The 19,290-nt window shown below is 36.8% G+C and overlaps 1 protein-coding gene across 2 annotated transcripts in view; it reads left to right on the top strand.

Annotated features, from left to right (window-relative positions):
• WASL (WASP like actin nucleation promoting factor) overlaps positions 1–18,763 on the top strand; it is a 51,229-nt gene extending 32,466 nt beyond the window's left edge. Inside the window, exons 5-12 of one of the 2 annotated variants that reach the window (XM_082311153.1) lie at positions 535–558; positions 5,605–5,773; positions 9,059–9,101; positions 9,505–9,658; positions 10,478–10,495; positions 12,888–13,408; positions 14,540–14,648; positions 16,066–18,763. In XM_082311153.1, the coding sequence (XP_082167279.1) occupies positions 535–558; positions 5,605–5,773; positions 9,059–9,101; positions 9,505–9,658; positions 10,478–10,495; positions 12,888–13,408; positions 14,540–14,648; positions 16,066–16,127 (1,100 nt within the window). In that variant the 3' untranslated portion in view covers positions 16,128–18,763. The remainder of the gene's footprint in view (positions 1–534; positions 559–5,604; positions 5,774–9,058; positions 9,102–9,504; positions 9,659–10,477; positions 10,496–12,887; positions 13,409–14,539; positions 14,649–16,065) is intronic. The other variant, XM_082311154.1, reaches the window with a different exon arrangement.
• The last annotated feature ends 527 nt before the right edge of the window (positions 18,764–19,290 follow it).

Raw genomic sequence — 19,290 nt, 5'->3', positions numbered from 1 at the left:
TTCCATATTATTCAGTTACCTGTTGGATAACATAAGTGAAGTGTCTTGCCCCTGTGTCCTACTTTCTTTGCGTAAACCCAAAAATAATTATAATATATTTTAAGTTCTGTGGGAGAACAATACTGTATAAAAGTACTAATTATATTTCAAATAAAAATGAAGGAACAGTCTCATTCAGTGGAAATCAGAAAGCATAATACTTCAAAAATCTTGCTTTGATATGTTGTACCAAAACAGCTGCTTTTTGAGTATTTCACCTTACTTTGGAGTCAAAATGTCTGAAACCAACTCAGTACCTATTTCCTTATTCTCCTACTTGGTTTGCTCACTTGAAATCGGTGCTTATTATCTAACATTGGGTTTTTATTGTTCTGTAATGCTTTGTTTTAGCTGCACAACAAGTAGGCTTTAAGGATATTAATAGATTCTTAAGTTTGTGTTCAAGGTCACTGAAAGCTTCACTAGAAACTAAAATTTAGAATGAATTTTTCCTGTGATACCTATGAATAAATAGCTCTTTCTCTTTTTCAACAGAAAAAAGACGAGACCCACCAAATGGTAAGCTTTTTGCATGAATCACTGCATTTTATTTTTTCCCACTGCTGTCATTTACTGTTTATGTATACCTTTGGTTTGGACTTTTTCAGGATAGTCATGGTGGCAAAAGCAGTAAACTTATTCTGGAGGGTAGTATATTTGGTTTGTTTCTGTTCTTTGGTATTTGTTTCGTTGTAGTTTGAAAGATTTGTGGCTTAGCTGGCATTTGTAAAGAATGTTCTTGGAGGAGCATGCAGAGGCCCTTCAGCTTAAACTGAGAAGAAAACTTTGTACCTTGCATTTGCTGCTTGATCTTCAGAATACGCATATATAGGATCACTACACAGAAATGAATGCTGAAATTAAGTTAGCCTGTTTGTCTAAAAGCAGGCATAATGATGACAGATTTCATAAAACATCCATAAAATTTCAGTTTCAGTGTATCTGGCTAACCGTGTAACCTAGCCTTTTGGTCATGTGTTGTATGTATGTCAATATTAAACTTTTTTTTGCATGAAGGATTATTTGAATCTATTTGCCTCTCAGGAATACCTCTCAGTGGCATGAAGATACAGGTTCCTCAGGAGATCCTCTCATTAAATTGATGGAAGGAGTCAAAACTGTGTATCAATTTGATCGAAAAATTTTTTACTATCTATTCTAAAATCAAGTGAAAAATGCACATCAAGGAACATCAAGTTTGGAGTCTTTGTAGTTCTGAATTCACACTGAAGTTAAGCAGTGATTTCTGCTGTGATATTTCTGTTGGTGATCCAGATCATAGGTCATATCACTGTATCTGTTAGTTTGCTGCTTGAGCCAGGGTATAGTCAGCTGATCATCTGAGGTCCCCTTATGGCCTGAGGAGGTAGTCTTAAATTTGTACTAACCAAGACAGCCAAGCATCTCAGTAGGTCGCCAAAATAGGTAATCCTTAACTAATCGTGAATTATGGGAACTACTGATACCTTTTATATCCAAATAAAGCCCTACCACCACCACCACCACGTAGAATACTTCTCAAAAAATTACTCTGTCTTTTTCATAAACATTAAGTTTTGAGGAAGTTCAGGCAATCATCAGTTTAGACCAGGCATTTTTAGTATCAATTCCTTCAACTGGGACTGGGTTGTTTAGTTTTGAAACAATTGGTAATACCATCCGTGATCGCCTTGCCAGCTTTTCTGAGCTTTCAGAAGGTTTTAACTGTTCTGCCTCTTGAGCGACGTTTGCTTCTGCTCACCTAAACAGTGCATTCCTGAGAGCAATATCTGCGGAGCAGATGGGAAGGAGAACAGCAGTTGTGACTGTATAGTCCCACCTACCACAAAAAATTTAGCCTTTGTCTCTGCTGTAAATGTTGCCAACAGTAACACAATCAATTTGTTTGTCTAGTTTGCTGTCTGTGATTGGAATAAGATTTAAGAAAGCTAAACCTGTAAAAACTAAGCCTGCAGGAACTTTTGTGCTTAAAATAGTCTCCATCCTGTAGGACCTCAGGCAACAATGTTTTTTTGAGGAAAAATACTCGCATACTAAATTTGTATTCATTGGTCCTGTGCCTTTATCCTGAATATTCTGTGGAAGACACAGGTTTATGCCCAGTGTTTCAGGTTTATAATCACTAGTCAAAGCTTTGAGCATCTCTGCTTTTTAGTAAACTGTTTCCCTGGGACATCCACAGACTCCTTCACAACCTGTCCATTTTCCTTTTCTGATTCTGTCAAATTCTATAATGCCTGGCTTCTCTGCTGGCAAAGAGTTAAGGGCGGTCATGCCCTCTGTAATCACAGGTGAGACATTTTCAGGGCATGGGTTATAGCTGCAGGTGGTTATACTCTATACAGACTCGGCATTTCAGTGTTTGGAATTCAGACTAGAGCAGATATATACTATCACCATGTAACTGGGAGAAAAAAAAAACAAACTGTTGTATGATCAGCTAGTTTTTGTTTTACTCTCCATATGCAGTGAAATTCTATTGGAGAAAAAGTGGAACACCTGGGTTTTTTTTCTGGGTATTGATGCATAATTACCTTTAAAACTGAAAAACAAGAACAGTCACATTTCTGTACTCACATGATCCATGCTTGAAATACTGTGGGGAATTTTGCTTTGGTGGGGCTTGTTTGTCTGGATTTTCTGCATACGTTGAAGCTGCATGGAAAAAGCACTCTGTCTTTTCATATGACATTTTCAATGGTACGGACTTAAGATTTTTTTTTTTTTTTTTTTTTTTTTTTTTTAGAATTGCAGGATTAAAATCAAATTGGCATTAACAGTTATGTAAAATGTATTAGTCTGTAATTTCCTGGGATTTATGTTCTACTCATTTGTAATAGCTAGGTCTCTTTATGCAAATAAAGAAGGGTTATTGTGGTTGAACTGACCTCTTAGTGAAGTTCTGGATGAAATAAGGATTTATCAGAGAATTAGGTTCTGAGGGAATCTTTAAGAACCATGTGGCAGAGTTTTGTTTCAGATGTTAACTAGAACAGTTTGCATTTATTGTAGGGCTGTCTGTAGTCCGGGACAAATGCTTAGAGAGGTTCTATATAAAATACAAAGAATTTCGTAGAATTAACATTTCAGAATGTTCTGTACTACATTTTCTGGAGCCCCTTCTGAAGATGTCACAGATGTTGATATCAGTGGATGCTTAAGGCCACTGTACTGTCAGGTACTTCCTAATGATGAGCTCTATATGCCTCTCTCAACTTCATTTATTGAGCTATCTACACCTGATGGGGAAGGTGCATGTTTTATGATGGGAAAAATTTTACTGGATATAAATATGGCAGTTCTAGAAGAGTACAATTCTTTCCAAGGTTCTTTTATCCCTCGTGGACATCTAAGGTCTAAACCTGATGGTAAGAAAAATTTTCATCTTTTAAGAGTTTACTGTGATCTCTGGTATGAATATTATTGGTATCAAGGAATTAGTTTCAGGCTATCAGGCCTTAATTTCAGCTGAGCTGAATAAAACTTCAGTTTGCAAATAGCTGCTGCTTTACATGGTTAAAACGATGTATGACTACTTTAGAATTTTTACATGCAAAAAGGTATAATTTCAAAGACTGTTAGGAATTGTGAGAAGAATATCAAGAACTTCCTAGAAGTGCTAAGGTACATGTTTCTTTTTGAACCTCAGTATAGCTTTTGAAACTACAAATATCACTGTAATGGTGAGAAAATATAATAGGCGATTAAAGTGAAAATAAACTCCTACAGTATTTTTTGTTTTGTTTTTGAATCCAATGAAATTAAGACTTTCAATTAATCCTGAAGATTTCCTTAACTCCACTTGTTAAGTTTTGGGTTGATAAAATTTGGCAATTAGTGAATTAATGCTTAACTTTAAGTGTAACTTTAACAGTACAAATTGCTTTGCTTGGTTGTATGTGGTCGATTTGTTTTTTTGGGATTCTCAAAGGACAGTTGTCTAGATCGTAACATTTCTAGATCAAAGCATTTCTGCTTAGCAGAAAACACTTTAGAAATTATTCCTGCAGTTTCAATGCAGTTTTAAATCTTGTCCTTTAAGACTCCTACAGGAACGTAGGAGTCGTCATATGGTTTTAGATGAGTTTTGTCTAGCCCAGTGTCATGTTTCTGTTCTTGTTTCTTGTTCTGGCCAGTACTAGGTGCTTCCCACTGAGGTGTTAAACTCCATATGTCACCTGTGTTATCTATTGTATTGTCTCCTCCTCATTTCTGATTTGGACTTCAGACTGTGAAACTTAAGGCTTGTTGATCCTTTCAGAATGCTTAGGAGAACTTTGAATTATCCATACAAAATGCAGTTATGAGAAAATAATGTCAAAGTAAGGTTCAGATTTATCAAAGTCTAACTAGACATTGTTATCATCTCCCCAGTAAGACTGGATGCGTGAGTCTTGTTTTAATTGTTTTGCTAACCATTGGGTAGTAGCTCACAGCAGAGTAGAAGATGCTTTTCAAACTATTTCTGGCCAGACTGGTCTTAAATTGACTGCTTAGTTTCAGTTTTGGAAGAATGAGATTACTTATCCTTTTTGCAAGTTGTTTTTGTTTAAAAGAATACACATATATGTATGTGTGTGTATATATGTGTGTGTATGTGTGTGTGTATATATATATATATATGAAAAATGCATAAACTGCCACTTAGTATTTAAATACTACTATCACTTACTTATGTCAAGGGTTATCGTCTGTCAGAACTAAAAAACCTGAATGGAAAACATGCTAGATATATTTATTTGCTAGTATCATTCAAGTAATATAATGCTAAAATTGGCAGGAGTATAATTCAGATGGATTTTAAATATCAAGAGTAGTAATTCAGAATTGTTTATAATGAAGACCAAGATTTGAAAACATAATTCATAATTTGAGTGTTTAATTTCTATTTCTGGTGCTGTTTTCACTGTCACTGCTCTTCAAGCTTTGTTTCTTATCTGGGACTTTAATTTATTTTGCAAACCTGTCAAAGAGTAAGAAATAAGAAATCGTGAATAGTTCCATAGATAGTCATATATTTGAAGACAATAGTGTGTCCAGAGCAACCTTCTGAAGTTCCTGTGATATTCTAGTTCTGTGTGCGATGACAGAAAGCATTCCCACTCGGGGCTTATTAAGGGAAGGTTCCCTCTCCTTTAAGGTCAGTTTACTGTGCTGCCGAGGTAATGGCGTGCTGGGTGTTGCTGTTTCTGGCACTCCCTTCTTTAATCTTGTCTAGGATTGTAGCTATGCTGTACCTTAATCTGTCTCTTCTTGCATGTGTTCTATGCACATGAAAGCTCTTCAGTTTAAGATTACTTTCTTTGCCAAATTTGCATAAATCAAATTCTAGTTTAGAAGATTTTTCTGCCATTGCTCTGCTCCAGCAACATTTTTTCTTCAGCAAATAACTTGGTTTATGTTTCTGACATCCAGAACCCAGCCAGATGCATGCGGCATGTAGAACTATGGCTGCAGTACAAGTATTTTGCCACTCAAAAAAAAAAAAAAAAAAAAAAAAGTTTGTAGGCTAAATACAGCTTTCTTGAAACACAATAGTAAAAATCCTGTACTTTACCTTCACAGGCCCAAATCTACCAATGGCGACTGTTGATATCAAAAACCCAGAAATTACAACTAACAGATTTTATACTCCACAAGTCAACAATATTTCATATACCAAAGAAAAGAAGAAAGGAAAAACTAAAAAGAGAAGATTGACAAAGGCAGATATTGGAACACCATCTAATTTCCAGTAAGGACTTTTCTGAGTTTGGGTTTGGTTTTTGGTAGTTTTCGGGTTTTTTTGTGTCAATTACACTTGCAAACGCTCGAGACTTAAATGTGTGACTGTTGTGTGTGACCTGAACTACAGTGAATGCCAGCTGGAATGCTGCGGGGGTTAAAAGCAAGTTGGTTTATACACAGGTGAGGAGTGTAGTGCAACTGTAAACAAAAAGTAACTTGCTATCCTAAAATAGTTGAGAAAACAATTTAGCTGCATAAAAGTGTCTTATTGAAGTGGTCAGCTCAGTGCAGACTCATGTTTAGCCTCAGTGGTCAACTCTTTAACACTGTTATTCTTACAGCTGTGCCTGGTTAGCTGTGCTTTGTCATACAAAATACACATGCGGGTCCTGACTTGTCATAACGGCAGAAATTACATAGTCATATTTTTATCTCTGGCTTTCTGTTTACAAACTTACTTATTCTGGTATATGGGCTATTACCCATATCTTGTGATGAAAGTACAGCGTGCATGTATACATCTCTTAGGAACGGGTTGTTTTTTTCTAATATTGTTTCTTATGTATCTTCAATCGTTTAGAATAGTTATGATGTATCATTTTAAGCTTCACTTTCATGAAACTTGGGTTTGGACAGTTTACTGAGTCAACTATTGTTTTCCTGAACTATAATTTGGTATTTTAATCTTCTGCCTTTTAAAATAAGTGCACTTCATTTGCTAAAGCAGCAGGAATTTAAAGAGCTTGAGTTAGTTAATGGAAAGATCAGTTTCTGTGAAGTATTAGAAAACCAGTGTGAGGTGACATGCCAAATGAATGTCTTGTTCTTTTGAACCATTATTTTTCATCACTTCCACTGATGTGCCTTCCCAGAATAAAACTCCATAAAAGTAATGCTGGTATTACCAGTTACGGTAATGTTACTGTACAGTGTTTTGAGAGTGCTCTGTAAAATGGAATAATAAAAGGAGAGATGGGCTAAAATGCTCCCCTAACCAGACTGTGCTTAGACAATTCAGACGTCAATCACGTTCTTTCTGATCTGAGTATCAGTGAAGTGCTGCATCTATTCATGTCACTTAAACTGAAAAATGCAGAAAGGAAGGAGGAGTGAAAGAAAGAAAATTGAGTAGTGATTGGTAGTTGGTCACTGTTGTAGCTCTACTGATGCAGACTTCAGCATATGCAGACAAAATTGCAACTAATGATTTGCATTAGTGTGTCTTACCTCTGGTCAGAATTTGTGGAAGGGGTTGTGCAGCAGCGCAGATCTAAAATGAATTTGAGACTTTGTTTATAATGTCTGTCAGGTTCTGACCATTGCAAAACACTGTGTGCACTCATAAAATACTAAAGGAGAGCTAGAGAAGCTGAGAATAAGATGATAAAATATTTAATGAAGTTCAAACAAGAGATATGTTCCCGTATCATTAAGTGTAACATTAAATTCTAAGTGGTGAACCTTTGCAGAAGAAGATTGAAAGTCTGTTTTGTTCAGCTTAAGGTCTAGTTAAGTTTCCTGTAGAGCGCAGCTAAGTGTCATCTTACTGTGTTAAGATACTTTAATTGCTGGTTTTGTACAAACATATGGCAATTGATGTTTGGTATTGTTCTGCAAATATGCCAGTAGGATAACTTGTATGTAACTTCAGCTGTGATACTGGTGAAAACCAACACTGTCACTGTTTGTTTATGCCGGATCGGAGTTGCAATCAGTAGATACAGTTTTTAAATGCCTTCTGTTAGACAGAGATGGACTTTCAGTGTTCCGAGAAAAAAAAAAAAAATCAAACTGTACTTAACATTAATATAACTTATTGCTATATACATTCTTTTAAATAATATAAGAGTTGCAGTTACCTGGCAAGGATGCATTTTCATTGAAAAGACCTCTGAAAACAATGTGTCATAGTCAATGTGTACAAGTAACTTATTTTACTCTGAAGGATGAAAAATAAATGAGAAATAATGCTAACACTACTCCATATAAACTTCAATACCAATTAAGTACACTAAGCTCTGAATTGTATGCTCACAACCTCTTAAAAGGGCATCATGAATTGCACAGAAATTCAGAGATATATGGGTAAGAATGTATTTGCTGGTAAATTTGTCAACTTCCATATGCCAGTTAATACATTACAATTGGATATGAGACTATGTATTAGGAAATGTGTGTCGAACTTGTGTGAAGCAAACTGTAGCTTAACATCCAGAATTCTGTAATCAATATTTTGGTAGTGAAAGGCATTTAAATATTTAGGCAAAACAGAGGGCTTCCTTTTTTTGCCTTTTCTGTAGCATAATGTCATTTTTAAACCAGACTTTTTATTTCTTGCCCTTCAAACTAAGTAGTTAACTAATCATAGTTATACCAAGACCAAAATTGATCATTGAGCTTCAGTAATCTCATTAAGAAAACTTGTGCTGTTGGTGGTACTAACAGACCCAAGCAAGAATACAAGGTCTGTTGGGCTGGGCACTGTATAAGGACAGCGAAACAGTCCTTGTAATTTGGCAAGCTTGGTCTAGACTGTATTGGCTACTAATGGCTCACCTGGTATTTTTAAAACTCTGAATTGGACTTCCTGAAGACTGCGTTGTGTTTCTAGAACTGGCCATTGGCAAAAAGAAACCCAAAATATGGAGTGCTGGTAACATGATGGTTCTGTCTTGTGTAGCCAACAGCAGTTGCATAAAGTAGCTTGGGGGGGCACAAACTCTTCTGCCTCTTTAGCTGATTATAGCATCACATAAAATAGTACTTTAGTAGCCACGTGCAATGGCTACTATAAGCCTAGGAAGATGGCAACTGAAAACAGTCCTGACTTCTTTGAAAGAAGGAAGTGAATGGGAGAAGGGTGATGAGAGAACAAGCAGGGACGGTAGGGAGGAGAAGGCTTTCCAGCTGCATGACACTCAAGACCTTGGCAGTAGTGTGAAGTCCAGTTACTATATAAAGGCCAAACTCCTCCCTTGATCTCTGTGCAGTCCTTCCATCACCATCCATATGCACCACAGGGTGGCATGGAGCCTTCATATTTTGCCGCAGACCGTAACCTAAGGGGGGAAAATAACTTCTCCATTTGGTCTTTTTGACACAAGACAAACGGGGAGTAAAAGAAGTTTTACTATTCTGTTCTCAAGTGGGGCACTGAGAAGTAAGAATTGCTTAGTATCTTACAAGCCTGGAGGTAGAAGCTGGTAGTAATCTCTAGTTATCTTGGTGTCCTGTTATTTTACTTAACAAGGTCCTTTTTATGCTGATTAAATGGACTTTTCTGCTTTTTTAGACACATCGGACATGTTGGTTGGGATCCAAACACAGGTTTTGATGTAAGTAATTTAATAAGTTATTCAAGACACTGAATAATTAAAAGGTTTAGAGGCTTTGTAACGTAAGTTGTGAAGATTGGCATTAAATAAACTTAACTGTACATAAAAATAGTTATAAATTGTGATTTTTATAATATGATTCAAACATAGAGAGATGTTGGAGTAGACAGGAATAGGAGAGATATGGGATTGAGGGGAAAACATGCAAAATTTAAGTTTTTGTGCAAGGTACTTACCTCTCCTAAACCAGTCCTTTCTGATGGAAAAGTCAACCTAGAGACATATCCTTGGTTTTGCTGTTCCTTTTAACTACATGGTTTGTGTTGCTTTTTCCCCATACAAGTGGTATTTTTAAAAATTCTTCTATTTCAAGCTACTTAAAACTAACATCTCTGACTTGCAGGTGAACAACTTAGACCCAGAACTGAAAAACCTGTTTGATTTGTGTGGAATTTCAGAGGCTCAACTAAAAGACAAAGAAACTTCAAAGGTCATATATGATTTCATTGAAAAAACGGGAGGTGTGGAAGCTGTTAAAAATGAACTGCGCAGACAAGGTGGGATTCCTTTTATTTCCATGTAAAAATTAGCAGGGCGTTTTTTGCCTTAAAGATTAGAGTAGAAGCTGTTAATAATGAGCAATTCTTGATTCTCTTCTCTGGATGTCATGTCAGCGCAGTTGCATTGGATTTCATAATGTTTCTATATACCGTACCCTATGTAAAAATGTTCATGCGTGACCCATGAGAGCTCTCTAACGAAGAAGGATCTTACCTATGTCAGCTAAGTAATTTCCGGTAACACTTAGTCTGACTGTAAAGCTGTGCAGTATATTCCACGTAGATTTTTCAGACTGTGTATGTTGCATATTTATTTTATAATCTCAATCTTATAAGTAAATTAAAATCTTAGAAATAATATTGCTGTTGTCAGTTCTAGCAGTAGCACATGTCTGACAGGTGTATGTGTGGTCCCCATTTACCCTGGCAGCGCTGTGTAACGTTGCAACAGGTAGAGGCCTGCAAGTTTTATATGAATATTTAAAAAAGGAAAAAAAGCTTTTTTTTCTAATTTAAAGTAAAAAGTACTAGTTTTGAGCAGGCTTCTGCTGCAAGAAAATTCTCAAATAAGCTATTTCCTGCCTAACCTTTAAATGCGATCTCAGCTGATGCATTATCTAGTGGAACACAGCAAGTCAGTCTGAAAATTACACTGCCAATGTCAGACTTTCAAAAATTTGCCTAGAACACTTCTCAAGAGAAATAGGATATAAATGCCATTGAAATTATAGCAGTTTGAAATTAGTGAATAAATTGTTTGAGTGACTGAAGAGATAGAGATTCAGGGTACAATGACTTGTTACATTTATTCCTTAGGTCCCCCGCGGTGGAGCGGTACGTATTTGAGCTGGCATCTAAGCATATGCTTCATAGTATTCATGTTGCTGTGTGATTTCTTTCCTAGATGAGAAACCTTAGTCTGCATCTGGTTGACTACGATACTAAAAATTATAGTCCAACTTCTTAGTTAAATTGCAAGCAAAATTTCAGTTATGATTTTCTTTCTTAGTAAGAAATCTGTCAGTTTCTTTATATAATCTTAACTCTGTTTAAATGTTTACAGAGTTGTTGATCCTATACTGTTGACCATAAAATTGGATTGAGAAGACTTTGTCTTGGAGTCTCATGACTAGCTTAAAATACTTCAAAAATGCCTATTTTTCTATTGTGTATGTGTTAACTTCAAGTTACAGCCACTTGCATGTGTGCAATTGAAAAAAAAGCTGCCTCATCTTTAACATGCATGATAATAACCTACCTCTGTGCTTTTTGATAGAGGTAGTTAAAATATTCCAGTATTATGTTATTTGATGTGTAGGCTTGACTGCTGTTTGAAGTGTTCCTTCTCAACTGAAACACGTTTTTCTGTGTGTTATTGCAAGAATTTCTGTGCTTACGTATTCGCCCTGCTAGGATGCTGACTATAGAGTTGCAGACATGTTGTTCTGCTCAGATAGAAGTTACTTGTTTTTCCTGCCCTCTCCCTAGTTTTGGTACTGTTGGGTTTTTTTTTTTTTAGTGACAATACCATCAATAGAAGATTTTACATACTTTTTTTTGTTAATAGTCATGTTCAGATTAATGTGCATTTATAAAAAACTAAATTAGTTTCTTGCTTTGCTTGTACCCTCTGTTTGGGGGGGGGGGGGGGAAGGGAGAGAGGATGAGGTAATGGTGCTCCCTCCTTGTTCCTCCTCCCTCATTTCACTCCAGCTGGGTGCAGACAAGCCTTATAAAAACTTGTTAACTCTATTTCCACAGATTGGATGTGGCATATCTCTCTACATACAATGCAAATAAAACCTTTCTCCACAGGAAAATTTAAACCTTGTGTTCAAAATCTACAGACGCTCCAGGCTCTGGAGCATGACCATGTTATACATCTTTTCAGTAATACAGAAAAACTGTTTGTAATGCTTGCTGAGTAAGTTGTATTTGAAAATACTGTCCTCCAATGGCCGAAAAGGAAACTATGGTCATGCCAGGAAGAAAGTGTTGGGATTATTTTTAATCGAGAATGTTGGCAGTATGTCTCTTGCAAAATATATGAAGTTTGAGAGGAGGTTCTCCCCAGGTTGTTCTTTTGAAGGGATGGAAAAAAGCAGAGCAGTTCCTGGAACTTAAGAACATAACGCGTAATTTTAAGAGGGGTATGCTTCTCTAAGATGAGCAGGGAAGGAAGCACTGAGGCATTAGTGTCTCCTGTTTCCTCAAAATCCCTTTTTTAGTGATGTCCCCTCTCTGTTCCAGTGCAGCCTGCCTGCTTTCTCAGTATGTAACGGGAAGGAGATAATAGAAGAGGTAAAGAAGTATCTTCTTTAAGTTAATACCCTTTTTGTCATCACAGCATATGAAATCAAATGTGAATTTTCTTAGTTGTATGACGGCACCTGGATTATTAAGTAGTTACATGCAACAGCCACACAACCTAAAGTGCCATAAGCCATTAGATGCTTAATGGAAGAGGAAATGAAATGGTGCTATTTAAAATGCCATTAGCAGAGTGAGTACATTTCAAAGCCACTTCATGTAGAAATGATCCTGTGCATTGAGGTAGCCCTGAAATTGTTTCCTTTCTACAGTCCCTTCCATAAGGATATTGTTGGAACTAATTTTTAGTAAAAGGCACTAAGAGTCAGTTTATGCTGCATCGTAATGCATTAGTAGTTATTTTGTTACTAGAAGATGACGCTTCAAAAAATATTTGCTTCTGTAATTCCCTCATAAAATAATGGATAGATTATGAAGTGGAAATTCTGTATTTCACTTCAAGTGTATTTTCTAAAACCTCTCTCTCTTGCCTTCTGTCCTAGCTCAACAAAATTTTAGAGGATTCTTTTGAAATTTGTCTGCATTTTGTCATGAGAAATTGAAACACTAACTTAAGATACACTTGGATTATGAAGAAGATTACTACCATAGGACCAAACCAAAATTAATGACCAAGCTTGTTTTGTGACTTTAGTCTTTTTATGTATTGTACTTGCTTCCTGCAGTGTTGATTCTTTTACAAAATACATGACAGACATAGGGGCTGTATTCAGCTTGGTTTGCATTCATATAAGCATAGCTTATATTCAACTTAATCCAGAATTGATAAAATTTGCACAGGCACAGAGATCCTTGCAAAAGGCAAGGTAAAGCTTTTTTTCTTCTCCTGCTAGTCTCTGAAAGACTTACAGGTATTGCGTACCGTGTAACTGGAAATTGTTTTGTTTCATTTCAGCTCCACCTCCACCACCACCATGCAGAGGAGGACCCCCTCCACCTCCACCACCACCTCCCCATAGCTCAGGCCCTCCTCCGCCCCCTGCTAGGGGCCGAGGGGCACCACCTCCACCTCCTTCAAGAGCTCCCACAGCAGCACCTCCACCCCCACCTCCATCTAGACCTGGTGCCACAGTGCCCCCACCTCCTCCAAACAGGATGTATCCTCCACCACCACCAGTGCATTCATCATCTGCACCATCCGGCCCTCCTCCACCGCCACCACCACCAGCAAGTGGGTCATCTGTTCCTCCACCACCACCTCCTCCTCCACCCCCTCCTGGTCCTCCTCCACCACCAGGCCTTCCTTCAGAGGTTGATCACCAGCTTCCAGTTCCTGCAGGAAACAAAGCAGCGCTCTTGGATCAAATCAGAGAAGGAGCTCAGTTAAAGAAAGTAGAACAGAACAGTCGACCAGTGTCCTGCTCAGGAAGGGATGCACTGTTAGACCAGATACGACAGGGTATACAGCTGAAATCCGTGAGTAAAAGCTGTTTCTCATCTGTGTCCCCTTGGGACTTGCAAATGGCTGCAGTATTGCAGCGTGAACAGTAACTTGTGGCTCTGTTTTGGGCTGGATCATAACTTTTAGAGTTTTTGAAGTGACGCTTTAAACAGTAGTATGGAGAAAATGCTTAGAACGCATATTTGCTATAGATGAGTATTGGTGCATGAAATTATCCTTGTTTCAAATTCATTTCTCGCTTTTCAGTAAAGCTTTCAGCATAAATCCTACAATGATGATAGCACAGTATTGTGGCTGTAAAGAACTTTTGCAAGAACTGTGAAAGATTGCTGGTCTCCTGAATACTTCAGTAAAATCATATAAACAACTGCAGGGGATGACTTCAGCAGTAATGGTAGTGGAAGGCAAACACTAGATTTTTTTTTTTTTTTTTTTCTTTCTCTCTCTCCATCTTAAAATGGACCTGTGCTCTGCAAATGTTGAGGCTTGTAGGAAGGTGGCTGCCTGTGTCTGGAAAAGTGCCGCCTGTGAGGGATGCCTCTGCTGTTCCTGCCGCAGCTTAGGCTATTATTATTTCTTCTTGATGTCACTGAATAGCTTCAAAATAATTTTGCCTGTAGGTGGTACTTCCCCCCCCCCCCCCCCCCAATTCTGCACTTGAGGCTTCTGATTTGAAAGGTGTTAGGGCATGTTTATTTATTTGCCATTACAGGTATGCAGTATAAAAGTCTATTACTTTCAGAAGGGATTATCAACCCAAAGCAGACCTAGTTAACAAACCTAAACAAGAAAAAATATTTTGTGATATATATCAAGGATAAAATAAATAATGATTATGCAGCCACACAAGTCATGCCAGTACAACCATATTAAGAACCTTTCCTTTAGCTGAGCGCTCACTTCATGATAGTCAGAGCTGAAATATTTAATCTTGAGTATGGACTAAATACAGTTGTGTTACATGGCAAAAGAGAAAAACTTGACTTTTTTATAAATAAAAACTTAGCTTGAGCTAAAGAAACAAACTGCAGTTTCACTCTTCCTTCTGGCTGAAAATAAACTCATTAATCTTACAAGGAAGTTTGTCGCAAAATACACAGGTTGTTTTGCTAATTACATCTTTCTAATGTATCCTTTTTTCCAAGGTATCTGATGGTCAGGAGAGTGCACCACCTACACCTGCACCCACCTCAGGAATTGTGGGTGCATTAATGGAAGTTATGCAGAAAAGGAGCAAAGCCATTCATTCTTCAGGTTAGTCTGACGGAATTTTTGTGACCTGATGGTGTCAGGTTTCCAAGAGTTAACACTTCTATTCAACATAAAATATTGTTGGAAAAAAGCATGGATTTCAGCATATAGTCCAATACAGAATGCTCTAGGCAGACACGTAGTGATGGTTTGAATGGTTACTTCGTGCTACTTTGATTTACCGGTGTATAGTAGTTTGCAGTAATACTGAATTAAAAATTACTAATCAAGGTTAATATCCTTTTATAAAGATTTTTTTTTTTTAACACCTAACTTATTTCATCAGGTATCCAGTGGATAAAAATAAGTTGTCAAAATATTTTGGAAGGAAGGTTTTTAATGATTTCTGTTTCTAGAAGCCAAAGCTCTTGCAAAGATTCATGCTCTTAAAACTGTGGTTTCCAGTGTGCTTTGGATGCCACCTGCTGGATAATAATCAGATAACTAGTGTTACTTCACTAATTCTATACTAGTGCTGAATCAACTTCTCACACTTCAGTGCTTGGAAAACTGCAAGAGGATTTGCATTTCTCAAATACCAGCTTGTAATAAATGCAGTTCAGGAGCTGCAGTGCAGCTGTTTGGTTCCATCTCTTCGGTTCAGGCTTTGATATATTTTTCTTCCAGAGCTTGCCTTGATACCAAAATTGCACTTGCAGTTTGCAGACTGTTTGACTAAGTGCAATAGACTTTGTTGATTTGCTGGCCTATGTAGTAATCTCCAATTTTGGTACTTTACATAAATTAAATACCAGAAGGGTGCTAAATACAGCATTTTTGTAGGGAAGGAAATGCTCTTGCCTAACAAATAACTAGTTCAATTTTAACAGGCTACAATTTTTAAATTATGATCCATATAAAAATAGTGGAAGGCTGAATAAAGTTAACAACAGACATTGATGTTGAAGTTGATGTGCATTGCACAGCTTAGAATATTCCAGTAACTGCAACAAACTTCAGCTCACAGAATTTTTTTTTATCTGCTTGTACAGTAAACAGAAATCCCGTTATGTAGTAAACCTGGGGAAGCACTTCTTGGGTTTCAGAAGTTAATCTGTCCTTGAAGTTTAAAACCCAATCTGGAACAAGCTGGCCACTTTTGCATTCTCTAAAAAAGAGTAATAAGTAGTAAGTGTTAAATGAGAACTTCTAATTCTTTTTCTCATAGCAAAAAACAACATACATTTTTCCTACCTGGGGAAAGGAGTGAGAAGGAAAACAAATTAGATTTAACTTTCAGCCAGTATCTATCTAAATTGAATGTCATGTCTAGAAATATTAAAATAGAGTATTACCAAATGTATTGTTATGACCTCCGTGAACTGATTGTTCTGTTTTCAGAAAGTTATGGGAGAAATCAATAACAATTTTGTCATGTTAATTCAGTGCATGCAAGTGACTTGCTTTTTTTGTCTTACAGATGAAGATGAGGATGAAGATGATGAAGAAGACTTTGAGGATGATGACGAATGGGATGATTGATCATATATTATTATATATATATTTTTTAAGGTGAATGATACTAAACACTACTTTCTGTCTATGGATTCTGTAAAGTTATCATGTAAATGTTCTACCAATTTGCTGTATATTTTTGTTGCCTTTTGCTTTTTTATTAATCTGTGCAATACCTCATTTAATCTGTAAAGGTTTGTCATAATCCTCGACAAAGCTACTCCCTGTTAATGTGTGCAAGTTTACACCTGGATGATCATGTACATGTGAATACTTTCCATTCCACCAATAAGGGAGTTTAAATGTAATATGTCAGACTGACAAAAACCTTAATGTAATTTAGTTATAATGCAAGAAGGAAAACACTATTTTCATACCCTACTTTTTCTGTATCTAAATTTTCTTATTAAAACCTAGTATAGCACTATGTTCTTTAAGTGATGCAGCTCTTAGTTTATTTAGCCCCTTCATTTCAAATGCAATGCTACATGAATGTTGAGGCTGGTTTATACTATTGCATGGTTTCAAATACATCACAACATTGCAGTTCAAGTCTTAGCAGAATGCTTTACATAAAACAAAATCACTACAGAAATGCACAGCTAGTTGTGAAGATTACCTTGCTGTAACTGTATCAATACTGACTGCTATTGAATAGCAGTAGTAATTAAATTCTTCAATTAGGGAACTCTCTGTCTGAAGTTAAACAGGGTGGCTTTACATTGTAATAGTGGTAAAGGCATCTTTGATGCAGGCAAGTTCAGTCTTTTTTTTTTTTTTTTTTTTCTTTTTTGTCCTTTCCAGCTCTTACTTTCAGAATGAAGAAGTGTAAATTACTGGGGGCTATACTGGAGGCTGGCAATTGCTACAGTTTGATTTATTTTTAAAATCAATTTTATGTGGTTTTCAGGCTGAAGGGCTGCGTTTAATGCTTGCTTCAATAATGTTTAATTACTTTTTAAAATTTGTAGGACATTGGTGTACTAATAAAGTAAACATAAGTGGTATTACTTTGCAGTCTTTGCGTTATGGTACACAACAAATGATGAAACACCAATCCTACATCCATAAAGTTGGAAAGCCATTAACTCAGAATATACACTTTGAATAAGTACTGAACTTTATGGCAATATTCTATCTTCGTATGTTGGTTTGAAGACCAAGGGTTGTGATGAAGATCAAGAACTCGATTCACAAGAATAGTATTTGAATAAGTGGACAGAAAATGGGATTCTTATTTCACAGCTTGCACATTTATATAAGTTGTACTTTATAGTGCAGTAAACATTGGCGTATCTGCCTATTACAAAATACTAATCTATGCCATGTGGGTATTTAATATCTGCAGCATTAATTACTGTACTTACTGTAACTTTCAGGTAGAAAATCTTTTTAAAAACCACATTATCTGACACGGAATGTTTAGTTAAGTCAGTCATATTTGGAGCGTAGTTAATGCATAGTGTTCTGGGTCTTTGACTGTAGTAAAGCTATCAAACTAAATTTAAGTTATCGGAATTGTATTGACTGAAACCCAGTGTTGACCTGATCTTGACAGGCTGGACCTGCATGATACGGCTTGGATTTCTAACCCAGTTATAACCTAGTCTTTAGCGAATTAATTTAGTCATATGAGAAGAAAGGAAAGTTGCTGAAAAGTAGTGGGAGAGGTGAGGTTGTAGTTAAATTATTCAGAGGACGCTAACTTCCTCCCAAGAGTAATTTAAGCACATAACTCGAGGAAAAAAAGTTTCCAAGTGGTCTCACTTTCTTGCGGTAACTTTCGCATTGCCCTCTGCTGCTAGAAACACTTCCTACTGGCTTTGCTGCTGTAATGGCTTGAGCATTGGATCAAGTGCAAGTGCAGCCTGGGGTAGCTAATGGCAGTGGAGTTAAGAACTTGTGTATAAGGAAAGTATTTGTATGGCTTTCATATAACTTCTGGCACTGCTCCCTTATTTTTTATTGCATATAGGGCATTTTAAAATTAAGCAGATGAGGCCTAGAGGTTTTCCTGACACGCTACTTACTAGATATGTTTAGCTGTTATGCTCCAGAATTGGAGTTTCTGTAATATAGTTAACTATTAAGCATCACAGTTCGTTAATCAAACTTCTATTCCAGGTTTTGGGAGCTCTGAAGTTACCTTATTGAATAAAACTTTGATTTGTAGATACTGGCCAAAGAAAGCTTTTGGGTTTTCTATTTCTTTTTCTTCATACAAAAAGTACACTCACATCCTTTGGTGTCCAGGTTAATATTTACTTCAAAGTAGTGTTTGTACATGATAAATTTCAGGCATAAAGACTGCAATGGCAGTTAAGTTAGTCATACCTGCATGCTTCAGCACTCCACCACTTGCACTATGAGCAGAAGACAGCATTTCATGATACTGGTGCATTGTTGCTAAACATTGTAACGAAGGCCTCTCTTATATTCTGGTTAAATGACTGTCCAGATAGCCTTAGCAATTAACAAACTAGCATGAGGCTTTTGTATCTCAACACTCTATGTGCATAGACAATATCGGCTAGCCACTTGTACGTATGAAATCCGTAAGAACTTCTCAATCATTCAGTTTTCCATTTATCAAACTGAAATTTTTAGTATGTGAATTTTTGAAATGTACAGTGAATAGGATGTTGCACTGGTGGCAATTCATCATGGAGCATAATAAAATTAATTTGACCCAACTAGCGTAAAACTGTGTGGTTTTTAAGTTCTAATTGTGGCACAGCTTTTAAAATAGATCTGCATATTGATTACACATTTTAGAAGTAACTTTGGTCGCCTAGCCAAGTTCACAAAGCAGTAAATAGCCGCTGTCAAATCGCAGTAGTTTTCATGTCTCTGGAAAGTTGGGTTGTGCTAGTGAATAAACACAATGAGTAGGAATGTGACACCCTGTCCTCCTGGCAGGTCTCACAGCTGCTGCTGAGGCAAGCGCAATAATCCAGCAACAGTTCAAGGGCAAACAAACACGGCTTCGTTAATAAACAAGCCAGAAGGAGTACGAAATAGTTAACTCTTGTCAATGAATGCTCTAGCTTACGAGGTTTCTACAGATGTAAATCTTTGTCTTGCATGTTGTAATGTTTGAGCTCAGGACACTTCGGAAGCCTGCTTTCCTCTAAAGCAGCTGAAGAGTCCAGCATTCCAAATTTTTATCTGGTGTACACTTTCTTTTGAA

The sequence above is a fragment of the Platalea leucorodia genome, assembly GCF_965183815.1.
Source record: "Platalea leucorodia genome assembly, chromosome: 4".
Lineage (NCBI taxonomy): Eukaryota > Metazoa > Chordata > Aves > Pelecaniformes > Threskiornithidae > Platalea > Platalea leucorodia.
This window is presented reverse-complemented; position numbering and strand designations above follow the sequence as displayed.